Consider the following 18,591-nt stretch of genomic DNA (forward strand, 5'->3'; position numbering starts at 1 on the left):
CCTTTCCTGCCCTGCCAGGCCTATGCTCGGATTAAGGGTGTGATTTGGAATTTTAGGTTCCCCCTTAAAATCCCTACCAGACCTAAAAGGCCTGGTATGAATTTTGGGGGGAACCCCATGAATTTTTTATTTCTTTTTAACTGGGGGTCCCTCCTAACATTCCTACCAGACCTAAAGAGTCTGGTGTGAATGGGAAGGGGACCACACTTTTTTTTTCTTCTTACTATTTGTTAACATTAGCGGGGAGAACGGTACACTTCGGAAGACCATTCTCCCCGCTTCGGCTGTGTCATCGGCTCAGCCTAGCCAAAGCATATACATTTGGCTTGGCTGAGCTGTTCGGCTGCTGTACGGGCTATTATGCTGAACCGAAGGGCTTCGGCAGCCGAAGTGAGCTAAATCCTTCGGTTCAATAGTGAATAACCCCCAAAATGTTTGCAGAGTTGTTCACTCTGCGAACATCTGACTTTTACATTCACATCACATTATGGCCACTAGATAGAGCAGAGGAGCATAGAAAATTGCTATGCTCCTCAGCTCCATCCAGTGGCCATAATTTGGGGAGCAGGGCAACGAGAGGAGAGCCGGGAGCCACAGATCGGGAGACCTCATTCATGGAGTGTACTTACTCTTTCACATGACCGTACAGTATATAGCAGAATATCTGTGGTCAATACTAATCTATAGTTTGTGAAGATGGCAAGTACTGTACAGTTATAGTTGATGCTGCTACTGCAAGAAAAATAGACCGTTTAGGTCATGTGGATATACAGTATTTATTGTAGCAATTTCAGAAGCTCCTCATTTAAATTAAATATTTTTTTTATTTTTTAAGTAAGTCTTTGCTCTTCTTTACATTGACTGGGCAGGGAACATGTGCCTCAATGGTCCTTCCCAGTACAACAAAGACTTTATATTTCATGTAATATCTAATTTACAGAGATGACTTCACATCCAGAATTAGGCTAATGCATTGATAATCCTTTTACCTGTCGCTGGTTGTTGACATATATATCATGCAAATACGATGAGAATGTATCCATGTGCGTGCAACTCTGGGTTGAAATGTTGTAATTGTTTAACAGGTTTTGCAAGAAAAACCTTCATTTCCTTCAACGATTCATATCAAGACAGCTTCAAACAAGGCAAAGTGGCAGCAATAAACACGCAGACCCAGAACGTGGTACTAGAAAGCAACGAGGTAACTACAAGGGTAACGGTGTGCTAAATCAACACAACAGTCTCTCTATGTAAAACAGGGGTCCTCAAACTTTCTAAATAAGGGCCATTTCATCAGTGGCGGCTCTAGAGTTTGCGAGGCCTTAGGCAAAACCTAAACATGATGCCCCACTCAGGCCTGTGGAGTCTCACCAGTACCATGTGGGGTTTAACCAGGCTGGTGAGACCCCACAGAGCCCTGGTGAGACCCCCAAAGAGTCCTGGTGAGACCCCACAGAGCCCTGGTTAAACCAGGGCTCTGTAGGGTCATCCTGGTGAGACCCCAACGAGCCCTGGTTAAACCAGGGCTCCGCAGGGTCTCACCAGGGCTCTGTATGGCCTCGCCAGGGCTCTGTATGGCCTCGCCAGGGCTGTGTAGGGTCTTGCCAGGGCTATGTGGGGTCTTGCCAGGGCTATGTGGGGGCCTCACCAGGGTAGCAGGGCTATGTGGGGTCTCGCCAGGGCTATGTGGGGTCTTGCCACCCTGGTTAGACCCCTGGTGAGACCCCACAGAGCCCTGGTTAAACCAGGGCTCTGTGGGGTCTCACCAGGGCGAGATGGGGTCTCACCAGCACCAGAGCTCCCGAGGGTCTCACCAGGGCTCTATGGGGTCTCACCATTGCTATATGTGGTCTCACCAGCCTGGTTAGACCCCTCAGGGCCCTGGTGAGATGCCAAAGAGCCCTGGTGCCACCAGGGCTCTGTGGGGGCCTCACCAGGGTAACAGGCCTCTGTTAGACCCCACAGAGCCCAAGTGAGACCCCACAGGGCCCTGGTTAATCCAGGGCTCTCCACAGGGCTCTCACCTGCTCTCCATAGGGCTCTCTTCAGGGCTCTCCAGGCTGCTACTCACCAGCACTGTGCTGGCCATGTATCGGGGGCAGGAGCGTGCAGGACCAGCCGGTGCCGACATCGTCTCCATCTGCTGCTGAAGATAAACTCCGCCCTCCCAGCCAGAGATCCTCGTGTGGTGGATGGGAGGGATGAGGTCTCTTCTCATTGGCTGGTGAGTGAAGCTCCAGAAGACCGGGTGGATGGACCGTACCGATGATCGAGGAAACGGATGAGCTCTCAGCCATGAAAGGGCTGAAAGCTCACAGCTGCGAGCGAGGTGATGTGTCGTTCCGACAGGGCAAACTAGGCGGCCGCGAGGCCCTCGGGAGCGCGAGGCCTAAGGCGACTGCCTAATTTGCCTAATTAAAGAGCCACCTCTGCATTTCATGGTTTTTCAGACTTTAGGGGGGTCAGACGGTGGGCAGCTGGAGTGGGAAATGCCCCAGTGGAAGTAAAATTGCCCCCCAAATTTTTTTTGCAATAAATACACTGTAATGGAGATCCATACTGTAATAACCTTTGCCAACAGTTGGGATTAGTGAAGCTCCACCATTACCATTGTTTTTCTGTTTTGAATTTAGGAGAAAGGGTTTGATGATTTCGTCCCTCATTGCATTACATACACATTTTGTATATTTATTCTCCCTCAACTGATTGTCGGCGTGTCTAGCTATTAAGAGAACCTATTGCTTTCACATAGTCTAAGTAGTTTTATGTGTAAGGCCTCATTCACATGGGCTATTTATTTCTGGCAGCGAATCCTTGCAGTTAGAATCACAGGTTGTTCCAGACAGCTGCGGCCCCTCGGGCGTGTACAGATCAATGGCAGGCCAACAGGAGCCACAGCTGTCTGCCACTATTCCAGCAGATCCCTGTGCCTAAGGACAGATGACGGACACTGACCTCAATCTGGTTGCCACATTGGTCAGACATCTGTCCCTAACTGCCGGCAACTGCTGGATGTGCAGATATATGCAAATACCAACAGACAGATGCGGCTCCTTTCAGCCTGATGTGTACAGGCTGAGCGGCCACACCTGCCCACAACCGCATGTTATTCCAGCTACAAGAATCCACTGATTCCTGCAATTGAAATCAGCTGGCAGACATCACTAGCCCATACGAATGAGAGCTACGTTACAATAAAACACATTCATTGTGTAGCACTAAGAAGCAGGCAGATTAAAGTGATATTAATCTTGCCTCTTGAACTTTTAAAACTTTCCAGTTGGCCGGTTCCATTTTTGCTGCCCCCACCTTGCTGTTCAATGGTTTCTCCTTTCCCTTACAGTGTTCTGTGGAGCCACCTTTGTGTGCACACTCCTGGATATCATTGTGCCTCTATGCTGTATGTGTTACTGCAAACACACAACCCCACAGCAAGCCATTTCCCTGCTCTCTCCTCCTTCCTTCAAGCTATTTGAGTGACAGCTGCAGGTGCCTCCTCCGTCCCACAAGGACCTCATACTCAGTAAGCATTCTCCCTGACAGGAAGTTTGGGGAAGCTGTGCTGAGGGACTTGGTCCCAGCTGCAGTGAATAGCAAAAAAAGTTGGTACATGCACCCTTATATACAGTGAGTTTCGTGCTAAAGCAAATTTCGCTTTGGGTTTAGTATTTATTAATGATAAAAAAGGGTGTGGGTTTAAAAGAGAAGTAACGTCAAACCTTTATTTTTTGCTTTTTTTCTCTTTTTGGGTTCCAGAAGTACATTTACTAATGAACTCCAAACAGCCAGCACGATGCTGATTGGCTGGGAAGCCAGATTTACCGGCCAATCAGGAAGCCGGGCAGTGGGTAATGACTCACCTTCCGGCTTCCTGGTTGGCCGGGAAGCTGGCTCTATGCTGTTTGGTTGGCTCGATGCTGATTGGCATTGGATTTCCTACACTCACCACGGTGTCCCTGCTCTCACCATTGCGCTACTGTGCCCATGCTCTCACTTTCACCACAGTCTACCTGCTTTTACCATCTCGCCAGGGCGTCCCTGCTCTCGCCAGGGCGTCCCTGCTCTCGCCAGGGCGTCCCTGCTCTCGCCATCTCGCGTGGGCGTCCATGCTCTCGCCATCTCGCGTGGGCGTCCCTGCTCTCGCCATCTCGCGTGGGCGTCCCTGCTCTCGCCATCTCTCTCTGCTGTGGTCTAACATGCACCATACCCCCCCTCCCCAAGTGGCAACAAGTTTCAATTGGGCTATAAGTTTTCTCATCTTCATATACAAGCATCTCTTTTGACTTGGACAGGGATTTTTCCAGAGAATCACATCTGACTCGTACACTACACGTACTTCTCTTTCATTTCCTTTTTCTTTTTTTGGACTTAATCTTTTTTTTGTTGGCAGGCTCAATTCCGTAAAATGTGATGATCATTATTTCCCTTTAATAATTGTTAGTTTATTCAATAAGGGCCAATGAGCGCTTGGCTAAAAATAACTCATGATCGCAAGTGAGATGCACCAACATTTGGTTAGATTATTCATTCAACATAGAATAATGCATCAATTAAAAAATCTAAAATATTTTTGATTATGATGCATGGCAACTGTAACTAAGTATTATCTAGAACGCAAGTCCTGATTTTTCTCATTGATGTTCTGTCTAGGAACTGCACTATTCCCATCTCATAATTGCTACAGGGAGTAATGGTCCCTTCCCTGGGAAATTTAACAAAATATCCACCAAGGATGCAGCTATTCAGATGTATGAAGATCTGGTAAAGGAGGTGAGTGTGCAAAGTAACATTCATTGCACTGTGTATGATTTATACTCAACATTTTAGTAGGTAAAAGCTTTCAAGAAAAATATGGAGCTCACGTGGATGTTGTAGTTGTCGGGTGACGTGCGCAACACCAAACCGTCAGTGGCTTTGCCTGATTACAGTTCCCACACTTTAAAAGTGGGCCTTGTGTTTTACAGCGTTTACAGCTGTTACATGTTGGATTAGTAATATGGCAGCATAAGGCTGTAAAATAGCTTAGATTAGCTAAAAACTGAAGGTCTATAGTAGTATATAAATATAGAAGCATCCAGATGCAAACTTCTTTAGTACTCTGGGGACTTTTGTAGCTACAGAGGAAGGGCTCATTCATACCACATGCATTGGGCAAGGTTGCCCACCGTCTAGAAAAAAGCAATTTGCCCTTTGTCCTATAGTTGAGATGCGTTGTTGCAACAAAACACACTTACCTTACACAATGCACAGCAGCAGGCACTCATTGTATATTGTGTAACGCATGCACGTTTTGAATGGGCCTTGGATTCACAGGCTACAAGGAAGAACAGTGAGTGCTGCAGAGGACAGACTACTGATATTGTTCTACAATGAATAAAAATCATGCCAACAAATAAAAAATAGAGTCCAGAGTCAGCCCAAGGTAATGCTATCACAATCAAAAATATCTCCAGTTCCTCAATAGAGGGAGCTTCTGAGGACTAAACAACCTATGTGTACAAAACTGTCCATAATTGGACTCAGACTGAAAACCTAGGCCAGATGTGCATATTAGACAAAAATGTAATTAAAGGAGAACTATGAGGTGAGGGATTTTCACTCAACCTCATAGTCCGAGCCGAAGTGTGACAATGAAACTGTCACACGTCGGCTCACTAGATTGGGAAGTGAGCGAACACATACCGTTGCACGCTTACTTTTTGATCATGTCCCTGCAGAGAGCCGTGACTGTCACTCATGGCTCCCTGCAGGGATAGGCAGAGCCAGCTGTCAATCACGCAGCTGGGTGGATCTCGACAGTAATGTCTCAGTATACCGCGAGCTGTAGTAGCTCGCGGTATACTGAGCTTTGGGTCACGGGAGGATGCTAGTTTATGTCCTCCCGTGACCTTGAGTAGAACTATGGGGAAAAACACTAATCCCCATAGTTCTTCTTCATTTAACCTCCCTGGCGGTCTGATTTATTTTTTTCCCCCTTTTTTTTTTGTTCTATTTTTTTTTTTTTAACTTTTAAAATTCCCGCCCCCCTGCGGTGCGGACGCTTGCAAGGGACCGAACCCGGAAGACGGATGGCGGCATCGGCCGGAAGACACAGCGGCGATCGTGGACAAGGTAAGATACGCTGCGCTGTAATCCCGAGTGTGGTTCGGGGTTACCGCTTATGGTACTAAAACTTAACCCTGAGCCACACCGCAACAATGTAGATTGTTATACCAAGTCTATTATCTTCCCCGTTTGTTTCTTTGTCTATAATGAGTATACTATAGAGTATAGAATGGATTTATTTTTATTTTTTCAATATCTTTTTATTTTTTATTTGTACATCTGAACTAGGTTCTCAATCTGAGCTAAATTACAGATAGTTTTGAAAACAGGTTGTTTGAATCATAAGGAATTTGAAACATTTTTGTCTCAAATGTAATAGATACATGTGCCCTACTTTGGACTGATTTAAACATTTCAAAATGTTGATGAATCAATATTAGCAATTATCTGTTAAATGATCCAGTTATTGCTTATTTTCTTAATGATGTACATATTCCACAAGACTGAAAAAAAAAATCTTGTAATGTTAAAACGCTGTGTAGAATAGTATTCTTTAGCTCCAGTGTGTCCCAATCGCACAGCGCCACCTTGTGGTTTGCTTTTGGTTATGCTTTTCAATAAAAAATGCTGTCTTTGTCACTGTATTGGCATATTATTTTCCTCCGCTAAACATATTCAGAAATAAAAGTAGACAATCACAAGACAGAAAATTGGGGGTTTAAGAACTGAAAATCTTCTGTTTTTGGTTCTTTAGGCTGAAAAACTTTTCTAGCTAGAAACACGAAAATACTAGGAGCACAAGAGTCTTCAAAGTATTGCACTCCTATACTTGAATACCACATGGCCTAAAAACTCACTTTGTAGGACATTAGTATTAAACCATACATATAGACATACACTGATCAGCCATAACATTACAACCACTGAGAAGCGAAGTGCATAACATTGATTATATCATTACAATGGCACCTGGAAGTGGGTGGGATATATTAGGCAGCAAGTGAACATTTTGTCCCTGAAGTTGATGTGTTGGAAGCAGAAAAAATAGGCAAGTTTAAGGATTTGAGTGACTTTGATAAGGGCCAAATTGTAATGGCTAGACGACTGGGTCAGAGCAACTCCAAAACTGCAGCTCTGGCATGTTCTCGGTCTGCAATGGTCAGGATCTACCATAAGTGGACCACGGAAGGAAAACCGGTGAAACGGCAACAGGGTCATAGGCAGCCAAGGCTGACTGATTCACATGGGGAGCGAATACTGGCCTGTATAGTCCGATCCGATACAAAAGCTGCTGTAGATCAAATTTCTGTAAAAGTTATTGCTGGCTCCAATACAAAAGGTGTGAGAACACACAGTGCATCACAGTTTGTTGTGTATGGGGCTACATAGACACACTGGTTAGGGTGCTCATGCGGACTAGTGTCCACCTCCAAAAGTGCCTACATTGAGCACATGAGCATCAGAACTGGACCACAGAGCAATGGCAGAAGGTGGCCTGGTCTGATCAATACCGTTTTCATTTACATCATGTGGATGGCTGGGTGCATGTGTGTCACTTACCTGGCGAAGAGATGGCACTAGGATGCAATATGGAAAAAGGCAACCCGGTGGAGGTAGTGTGATGCTTTGGCCAGTGTTCTGCTTTGAAAACTTGGGTTCTGCCATGTGGATGTTCTTTACACATGTACAGTACCACCTACCCAAACATTGTTTTTGACCAAGTACACCCCTTCATGGGAGCGGTATTCCCTGACAGCAGTGGCCTTTTTAGGAGGATAATGCACCCTAACACACTGCAAAAATGGTTCAAGGAACACAACAATGAGTTCTTGGTGTTGACATGGCCCCCAAATTCTCCACATCTCAATCCAATTGAGCATCCGTGTGATGTGCTAGAAAAACAAGTCAGATTCATGGAGGTACCACCTCACAACTTACAGGCCTTTAAGGATCTGCTACTGACGGCTTGGTGCTAGATACCACAACATATCTTCAGAGGTCTATTTCAGTCAATGCCTTGACGTGTCAAGGCTCTTTTAGTGGCAAAAGGTGGATTTACTCACAATTGGGCAGGTTGTCATAATGTTATGGCTGATCGGATTTGAAATGAGTTCTAGGTAGGAGGTTATTCCTTTAGTGTAATCAGAGGGTCAGTCTCAGTGTTTTTATATGAAACATTGCACCCCTGACACTCTTTCAGATATGCAAGTGTTTTAACAAAGATAACATTTACAGTGCAGCAGTTTTCAAAATATTGATAAGGATGTAAAATCCAGTGCAAAAAGCTGGTTTTAATTTTAAAGCGTATCTAAACCCAAAACAATTTTTTTTAATTTATTGCAACTTGCGTTCCTCAAAGAACTCCAGGGAAAAATGATCTTAACTTTTGCAGTGGGGCTACCCCCAGACTGCAAGGATTAAGTGCCTGTTTTAATCTAGGAGCGAAAATAACAGTTATACCCACCCAATCCTCCCAGTCGTCTTGCTCTTTGACTGGTCCCTCCAGCCAGTTACCCCCCTCTGGTCCAGAAGTCTAAGGTCCTGTGAGTCATCCTGTCCAATACAGTGTCCTGTACAGACAGTTAACCTACCATTATGTCTTTGGAGTGTGGGAAGAAACCAGAGTACCTGAAGGAAACCCATGCAAGCACAGAGAGAACATGCAAACTCCTTGCAAATAGTGCCCTGACTGGGATTCCAATTGGGGACCTCAAGTGCTGCAAGGCAGAAGTGCTAATCACTAAGCCACTGTGCCTCGTTATAGGCCAGGATTGGGTTGTAAAGGGGTTCACTAAGATGGCAATATCATGCTGCCCCACTTGTTATTTTTAATTCTTCACACCAAAATTAAACCGTATCCAACAATGTCCCTGACCATCTAATCTATTTCTTATCCTTACCTTAACACTTGCTGTTACCCTTAAAATGTAACCTAAACATATAACCTAACCACTGAAAGCACACAGTACCCTGCTATATCAGCATGGAAAGAAACTTTACTTTTTAAAGCTAGTGGTGCTCTGTATCAACTTTTTCAATTTCCTATGAAGCAAAAAGGGCCAACTACTCACAGCATGATTACTCCATTCACCTGTTGGTCATGTGGGAGAAAACATTGAATGGGGGTCCTGGTGTGAGTAAGACCAGAAAGGTATGTTGTTTCCCATCATTTCTAGTGAGACATCTGCTTGTAGACATAAGATGACAGTTGCCCAGTCTGGCTATTTTTGTCAGGATGGGGTGAAGGTCATATACCTATTGGAGGTCTCTGACCCTGTTGGCTATGTGCACTAACAGTTAATTGAGCAGATTAGAAGATCTGTGCGAACAGTGAGGGGAAGCCTCCGTGGTGAAGACACATACAACAATAAAACTAAACAGAGGGTCTGACTCTTACCCACTCTATAGAGAGAAAAATAAAAATTTTGCTTGAATTAGGTTTTAAACTGCCTAATCAAGGCTCTGATTCTGAAAGAGCCTATATTATAAAGTGACATAATTGAGCACAATTTTTTTTTATGCAGTAGGCTACAGACACATCTACTTGAGGCCTTTGTAGTCCACATAACCAGGACTGTCTGCTCTGATCATTATCTTTTCTTTCTTGGAGATCCTGTTTGCCTTCTGTTAACATTAAACAGTAAGAAATGTCTTATTGATCTAAGGGCTTGAACATGTTGCCTTGGCAACTGTGTCTGAGGAGAACCGTGATCAAGTAGAAAGGGTCACTGGAGACCGAAGAGCAATAACTGTAAAATATTGGTGTGATCAGGCTTTGAGGAGGAAATAGCTCTATTACACACTTTGCAACCTGTCAGTTATATTGTGCTCAGTGCTAGGTGTCTGAAAGAAGTAAGGTTCAATTGACATTGCATCAACAGTAAATCACTTCAATTACATATTACTGTGAATCCATGACAGTAGAAACTGAATATGGGAGAATGTTTTCTTTTCTCCAGTTAACCATTGAACTATTTATCTTCCAAATAAAACTCTAAGCAATGCAGCACTCCCCTCCACAAATCTCAAATGCATACTTTAATGGGTTCATCAGGTTTAGGGACATTAAACACAAATCTTAATGGGAGTGCTAACTGTCACTTTGAGCAAGCTGCTAGTAGACTTCAGTGCTGCCTAAAGCTTGCTGAAAGCCTGCTAAAGTGACAGTCACATTTCCAATTAAAGTCCACATTTGACCTCACCATGGAGTTGTATGATGTTTTATAGGCGTTGGTAAAGCTGCGCCAAAAGACAGCCACGCAATTAACATTTCCAGGGGGAGGTCATCCATGACAGCCTCCATACTTCTCTCTGTAAATGTTCCCTATAAGGATGTTCTTATACATGACACTCGCACATACTATTTCCTATATATGTGTACCTCAGGGTGGGCTTTCCACCAAAAATGTCCAAGCCAGTGGATCCATGTTTCCAAGGCTAGGGGTGTTGAAATGATATCAATAGCAACTGTTCATTCCGCATGGTAAGAAAATGGAAATTGACACAAGCGGGTACACTCAGCTTATTGGGAAGTATTGGGACTTTACATTCTCTTGTATCAGCCATTCTGGTATATTATAGCACCTTACACCTTTGCTTTCCAGTATTTTATCCTGGCCACATGTCATATTTTGTTTCAAATTTAATATGTCCGAACTGTAGACATCTCCGTACAGCAGTGCAGTGTGAATATCTATCTGACCAGAAAATATATTATATGGTTTGTGTGGGTAGGCTCTTACACTACATTGTTGTTTTGCTGATCCAACCAATTAAATTTTAGCTGCCTCTGGCCAGATTTTCAGTCTGTCATAATACTGTGGCATTGAAAGATTTATGGGAAGATTTGGCCATGAGGATCTATGAGTAAGAATAGATGTTCCTGGGGAAACTAGAAACTAGCAGGGTTATTCACAAAAGGGTGAAGAGTTTGGAGAAGGCAGGAGAAGTGAACTAACCAGGACAACATAGCTGAACTGAAAAGTGAGCTGAATTGGAGAATTTTTCAAAATCAGCTATGTTGTCCTAGATTGTTCACTTCTCCAAACTTTTCACCCTTTCGTGAATAACCCTGTGAGTTGTAATTCATTTTGCCTGGGTGCTATTGTTTTGCCCGAGATAAGGCTGGCATCAGCGAGTGTCTGACCATGCACCCCATTCCTCCTCTGTTGAATATTAACATGCACACTCGGACCACCCTGGAATGATTGTTTATTGTAGGAGAATGTCTGGCCACCATATAAGGTCTTGCTGTGGCCTAGTCTGATAACTTTCTTTTTCTTATCAAGGTCCAAAAAGCTAAACACGTGGTTGTTGTGGGTGGAGGTTCTGCGGGTGTTGAAATGGCTGCAGAGGTGAAAACAGATTATCCAGAGAAAGAGGTAAAATGCATTCTATTTTGCATATTAATGATACCTGGGATAGGTCAATGTCATATACTGTCCATATGCGGGATTTCTAAATGCTTATTAAACCATTCATAAGCAGTCAAAGTCTACCTATAAGAGCTACTCGAGCAGTGTAGAGAATGATTAAAACAGTTAAAGACGGTAAGGGACACCTATGCTTTATGATTAGCACCTCATCCCAGATCATAAGCTTTTGTCGAAATAGTTTATGGAACATACATCTCTGCATTGTGCATTAAACAGAAACATTTTGGCATTGTATCGATTTGATTGACTTGATCATTTTCTTCATCATAATATGCATTTGTCCTTATCATATTAGAATAGGGGCTAAATTTTTTCTTAAAGTTAGGGGTATGGGTAGGTTAATGGTTAGTTATTAGGGTTAGGTTTAGCAGTTAGGGTAACAGTCTAAAGAAGTACCAAATCCAGTTATAATGCAATGCACAACCTCATAAAGTAGACAAAAAAACTTTTTACCTCCCCTGACAATGCCCCCTGAAACATCTTCTCATCCTAATGTAGTACAAGCAGGCCCAGCCTACATGAGAGTGGCAACTCTGCTCTGAATTCAGTAGCAGTGCAGCATCATTGGCACACCATCACAGGAAGCTGCATTAAGTGGACTTCACTGGAAGAATCAACAGCTATTTTGGAACTTTGAAGGGGGATTAAGAGAAAACTGTAAGTTTAGATGCACCTATATTTAGGTGCTGCAGCAGATATTTTTTTAATGAGGCCCTAGTTTTACTTTAAGGGTATGTTTTGGTAAAGGGTTAGTTGTAGTGGCTAGGTTTAAGTTAACAGTTATGTTTAGGGCTTAAATTCACATTTAAAGTTAAACTTATCTTTGGTGGGTGCAGATAACTGCATTTTCCAGATGCCAAGAGTGGGCTGAGTGTATACAGCACTGTGCAAGTGTCTGAGGCAGTGTACACAAAAACAGTGCTAGGGAAATTGGAAAGATGTTTATTGACAGAAGAAACTTACAAAGTCTTTTCTACCCAAAAAACTCTACCTAAAAACATTTTTCTTCTAACTTTAATTCCACTATAGGGGGTTGGGTGAGGTTAAATGTTAGGTCCAGGTATTAGGTTGAGGTTATGGTTATGAGGTTATGGCAGGCGGTAGGGTTCCAGGGATCAGGCTATTGGTTATTTATTGGTCCATCAAGTTCAACCTAATTTGTGTGTGTACTCATCCAAGTATTTAATGAAGCTGTTTATGTTCTCCACCGACACAGCTATCTGTGGAAGTGAATTCCAGATTTTTACCACTCTCACAGTAAAAAAAAAAAAAAACCTTGCGCAGCTTAGGATTATACCACATCCCCTCGAGCTTCTTGTTGTGCCCTCGCATCTTCCCCAACTTCTTGATGTAAGTAGTGCATTCCCAATACTGCTGTCCCCAACAATGAGTTTATAAATTGCGATCATGTCTCCTCTTAAGCATCTTAAGAGGAGACATGTCATTTTTGTAGGTGTTCTTGATAACTCAGGCCCTCTATCCCTCTTATTAATTTTGTTGCCCTTCTCTGAACTTTCTCTAGGTCATCCTGCCTACGGATTGCTCTTTTTCAATAGGATTCGTTGTCTTGGGTGTAATGTTTTGTTTTCTGGGGGTTTATTTTAACTGTTAAAATTATGTCAAAGCTGGTGTTGATTAATCACAAATGTATTGCACAAAACACCTTTCAGTGCCTAACCAATAGTGCTTATAGTGTTTTAGTGCATTTTTTTAAATTAAAGGCCAGTAAGTGACACGGTAATACTAAAGCATAACTTGGGCTTAAGGATGTTCTGCTGTGTTTCTGCTTTGCACAGGTTACATTGGTACATTCAAAGGTTGCATTAGCAGATGTGGAACTACAGCCACGTGTTAGGAACACCGTGAAGGAAATCCTCCTGAAAAAGGGAGTAAAGCTAGTATTGGGTAGGTCCCTGTTTCCAGTTGATTATTAACATTGATAATGTAATCTGCACTCTTATAATGTTCACTATAAATGTGCTGACCTCTTACTATTGTTCAGTATCCATGTTGGTATTCCAACATATTTCCATGAATCACACTGCATAATGGCAGCAAAAAGGGAGGGGCATTACTGTTGTGGAATTCAAATTGTGGTAGTTGCTTTTTTTTGGGGGGGGGGGGGGGCATAATAAATATGGGTTTAACATGATGGGGTTATAGGACTTTCAGACTGGTATTGCTAATACCACAGATGGCATGGTAGTGTGTGATACTAGCTGAATATTGTATTATGTATAACATGTTGGGCTGATAGGTGAAGCATAGGCACTTTGTGCTCTGAACTCAATTCAGTACTATGTACTGTGCTGCAGAATGAGTTGATTTTCTGGTTTATGCAAACCATGTTTTATGCTACTACATATAAACAGCTAGAAAAGATCTTATTCCTAAATAACTGCTGTCCAATTTGATCGTGCAGGCCAGAAAGTTGCTAACTTGGATGAACTTACACCAAATGTGGTTCAAGATAATATGGAAATACGTTTGGATAAGGATCCTGAGGTCATTACTGCTGACCTGCTCCTCTGCTGTACAGGAATCAAGATCAACTCATCTTGTTACATCAATGTATTTGGTAAGTACACTGGTGTACCCAGGGCGGATAGCACCAACGTTTCTTTAAACTGTTGCTATAGATATCATTAATGTTTGCTTGGTGAGTTCCAATGCACTTGTTATATTTTATGGCACAACGGTATTTATACATTGACTTGTAGAGAATGACTGGGCTCTGACTTCTTCTGGCTGCAGTATGTGTAGCCAGAATGGGCACCAGAGCAGCCACCTCACCCAATACTTTTAGGTTCCAATGAACCCCATAGGCAGCATTAACCAAATGCACACCTGTGAATGAGTGGCATACTTTTTGGTGTGCTTGGAAAACACGTACAGGTGTACACTGGGCATTGGGCATGCTGTTCATAGGTAACAATGAACTCTAAAAGCAGAAGGCGGAAGGACTCATCTGGCTCCTACCCAATTTGTGCTGACCCCTAACAGAGGGGATAGAAGGTCTTCAATGCCCTATACACCTAGCCTTATAAATAAAATTATAGCTCTATGTTGGACTAATTCTGTGCTTGCTTGTAGACAACTGCACATGTTTGTGTTTCTGAAAATATTATTAACATTTGATTCCAGAAACCCACAAACATTAATGGTCTTTGTAGATGTACACTCTATTCAAGATCACCTGTACCAGCTGCATTATTATAAATGACCACATCTAGCGCTTAGGGCCCATTCACCCCAGTGTGCTGGGGTAACGCACTTTACGTATGTTGGTCTGCTTTGGTGCCATTCACTCTGAATGGCATGTCAATGCACCTTCCCAATGTATGTGAGTTGCAGCACCAAGTAATGCCGTACCCTGTGTTTCAGTAAACTTTTTAGTCCATTGTGATTTGTGTAATGAACGTCAACCTACGTCATGATGTGTGTGGGTTAAATGCACCACAGAAGACCTCCTTGGTGTAAATGGACCCTTACATTGCCTACATCCAGTCAGGTTACTGTCCTCCCCACCATTGAAGTACACATCCACTGGTTATATATCCTCCCAATGCCTATCAAGCATTGGTAAGTAATATTAAAACAAATTATCCCTGCTCATGTCTCAAGTCCAATAATGGCTCTAAATTTCCAAGACTGAATCTCTGATGCAATCAAAGAGGAAACTCTTACACAATATTCAAACTATCTGTAGCTTTGCCCAACTGTACGTTAGCACTGATTTGCTTTGTAACAACATTATGTAATTTGCTTTTCATTAAGGTGACAAAGTAGCAAGCAATGGAGCTCTTAAGGTGAATGACTATCTTCAAGTAGAAGGATACAGCAACATTTATGCAGTAGGAGACTGTGCTGACTTAAGAGAACCTAAAATGGCATACAGTGCGGGTCTGCATGCCAAGATTGCCGTCACTAACATTATCAACAGTTTATTGGAGAAACCACTGAAACCATACAAAACAGGTACTGCAGTACTCCTATCAACGCATTTATATTTCCATGAGTTGTCTAGGGGATCTTTTTATAAATGTTTTCACACAACTTACACCCAAGATTTAAAACATTTTCTAATTGGATTTCATACTGTTAAGCTTGCATTCTTTCCGTTATTGGAGGGTGTGCATGCGCTCATGAACCTATGTTTAAAGGATTACTGTTTAAAAAGTCCCTGCTTTCTGTTTAAAAAAGCATTTGTAAGGTATACCCAATCCGCTTATAAACAGGAGTCTCAGATATTGGGTTCTCTAGGCTGTAAGTTGTTCCCAGCCATCACTTGATGTTTAAGTTTAAGGGCACACTTTGGTTTGGAATAAATGAGCAGAGCCCCTCTTGTCTTCCCTTTTTAGCTAATTTTAGTGGTGTCTGGGAGTGTCTATAGCTGGAAGAGAATTAAAGGCCAACTATACACCCTGAGTCCAGCTTACCTGTAGAAATACTTTCGCTCTTAGTCCTTAGTTCAGCATTCTTTAATGGGCCACACAGTGAAGATATCTGAATCGAGGATGAAGGTAAGTATCTCTCCAGGTGGGCTGCACTCCGGGGTGGGGGAATGCTTTAAGGGACAACTTGTATCACGTGTCTCTTGTTGCCTCTTCTGAGAGTAAAGACCAGTGATCCAGTACTACAGTCAACAGGGAGTCTCCACATTACCCAGGCAGTGATGTGGTCACCTGGAGAAGGACCCTTTTATTCTGCAGTGCAGTAGAGAGAAGACTCGGCACCTAGCACATCAAATGACTGCGGACTTAAAGTGACATTAAAGGATTAACATTTTTTTTCCCTTCCCCCCAATGTTAATGTAAGCACTTACCTTAAATGATGTCTCCTAATCCGATCTTCTTCTTCTTCTTTCCTGTCCTTTTCAGCCTTCTCTCCAGCGCTGCTGCGGGTCTCCGATCCAGCGCTGATTCCTCTGTGCTTGCTGGCACTTCCTGTCCCACGGTGTCTGCATGCGGGTGCACGCGGTCTATAGACTTACCTTGTGTCTCTCCGCATCTCCCGGTCGAAAATCTGAACTGAGCATGCGCCCGCCCCAAGATCCTTTGCGGCCGCCTCAGATTTTTGAGATTTTCGGACGGGAGCGCGCGGGGAAGATACAGGTAAGTATTAACCCTTTTTTAAAGCTTTTTTAAAAAAAAATTTAAGTTTTGGCTTATATCTACTGCTTGCTGGTTTAATAACCATTTACGTAAGTATAAGGGGTTTTTAGATTAGGAATTTCTAAAAATTATAATGGCAGTTAGTGGAGGGCAAAGGTTGGCTGCCTATAGATTATCTGGGTAGGGCACTCTCAGGCTTTTAAAGGGGCAAGTATTATCCAAAAGACTTTATTCACCGACCTTTTAGTGAGTCATAGCCCACCTTTATCAACATGATGTAATGCACATTGTGCCATATAGCCGTACACCATAATGAGTTTTATAAAAAAATTTAGAGCCTACTACAGTATTATGAAGACTTTGTGTCTGTGACCTGCTATCACCACACTGCTGATATTAACCTGCATATAAGTGAATTTGTCTGTTTCCTTTTCTTCAGGGCAAGTTTCAATGCTTCTATCAATGGGTCGAAATGATGGAGTAGGGCAGTTCAATGGCTTCTACATGGGGCGGGTTTTGGTGACCAAAGCTAAAAGCCGTGATATATTTGTCGGGAAGAGTTGGAAGGAGATGGAACAGACAATGCCAAAATAAGTGCTTCCATAGGACCTAATACTTAAAAGTGTAATTTAAACCCAAACGCAAAAATATAATATATTACAGCTTACCAACTCTTTGAAGTGGGGGTTGAATTAATTTTCCTTTATCAGATGTTCTTTCCTTTGTTTTCACCCGGTGATCTGGACAGTAAGTCTGTTATGTTTCAACTTATTTTAACAGACCAAGCTGTCCAGCAAAGGTGGCAGAGAGTTGAGACAAAAATATTTAACACTGGCAGGGCTATTTAAAAATGGTCAGCTTTTATTCCTTTATCTCAAAAGGAAAACCAAAAAACATGCTGTAACTGACTAAAAGGTGTTAGCTGGAGTTCGGCTTTATTTTGTTTGCTATGTCCATCTAAATCTGCTAGTGCATCTAACACTACCCTCTCCACAGGGTGACAATTGTGCTGTCCAAGGGTGGCTCCGTTGCTCCGCCACAGAGTATAACCACCCTAAGACAGGCAGTGTTTAACTGGCTGGATCACTAGTTGAAAATAAAGGGAGAAAAGCATAAAAAAGAAAATCAATGCAGCCACCACGTTTAAAGATTGGTAAGCTGAAATATATTAAGTTTTTAGGTTTAGATACGCTTGCTTATTTCATTTTAAGACACTACCTCAACCAAAGTTTATCTTCGTTAATAATAAAGTATATTTTTACATCTGTGCATAGCAGTATTTCTGATGTATGTGATATTTAATGGTAAACAATGTCGGATTTTAGCGATGTTTGACCAACAGTCAAATATTTTAAAATGTATGTAATTCTACTTTGTTGTTCATAAGCGATTGACAGAATAGATGCATCATCAGGTTTATAAGTATCTAAGCACACATTAAAATAAACTTGGTTAACCATATGTCTATCCATGTACTTATAAAACCTTGCAGTACATAAATAACTGGCACTTCTACTACAACCCCATTCCCATATGATATTTGCATACCTAATCTCTTGACATGTGCAGATTTTTTTTTTTGTGGAAAGAGGGGATAGAGGGCCATGTTGAAAAGGAGGAAGGGTCTGCAGAGATGTAATCGAAGAGGTTCTTGGGGTGCAGGTGATTAATGCTTATAAAGATTCTGCATTTAATTACACATTACACCACATATTTTCAACGCTGTGGTTATAGTGTCAGATTTAGGTAAAACTAAGAATGCAAACATTGTGTTCATGCTTATAATGTAAACAAATTTGAATGAGCTCATGGGACATGCGTTCCACCACTATTTGCACAAGCCAGATTTTGCCACAGTGTGCTCATGGCAGTGGCCGAAAAATTAGAAGCGAGGTCACTCGCTTTCCTTCTACACTAGTCATTAAGCCTTCTACCTTTCTGGAACAGAAGGAGGAGATCTTCAGGTCCCACAGGTGACCAGAATGGATTTTCCGTCA

General features: G+C 42.5%; 1 protein-coding gene across 1 annotated transcript in view; it reads left to right on the plus strand.

The window, feature by feature from the left end:
* AIFM2 (apoptosis inducing factor, mitochondria associated 2) overlaps window positions 1-17,188 on the plus strand; it is a 23,182-nt gene extending 5,994 nt beyond the window's left edge. Inside the window, exons 3-9 of the mRNA XM_018561276.1 lie at window positions 1,086-1,201; window positions 4,651-4,770; window positions 11,334-11,426; window positions 13,277-13,385; window positions 13,903-14,058; window positions 15,258-15,458; window positions 17,034-17,188. Coding sequence (XP_018416778.1) covers window positions 1,086-1,201; window positions 4,651-4,770; window positions 11,334-11,426; window positions 13,277-13,385; window positions 13,903-14,058; window positions 15,258-15,458; window positions 17,034-17,188 — 950 coding nt within the window. The remainder of the gene's footprint in view (window positions 1-1,085; window positions 1,202-4,650; window positions 4,771-11,333; window positions 11,427-13,276; window positions 13,386-13,902; window positions 14,059-15,257; window positions 15,459-17,033) is intronic.
* Window positions 17,189-18,591: the final 1,403 nt, after the last annotated feature.

Source organism: Nanorana parkeri, unplaced genomic scaffold (assembly GCF_000935625.1).
Source record: "Nanorana parkeri isolate BGI_ZX_2015 unplaced genomic scaffold, ASM93562v1 scaffold512, whole genome shotgun sequence".
Taxonomy (NCBI): Eukaryota; Metazoa; Chordata; class Amphibia; order Anura; family Dicroglossidae; genus Nanorana; species Nanorana parkeri.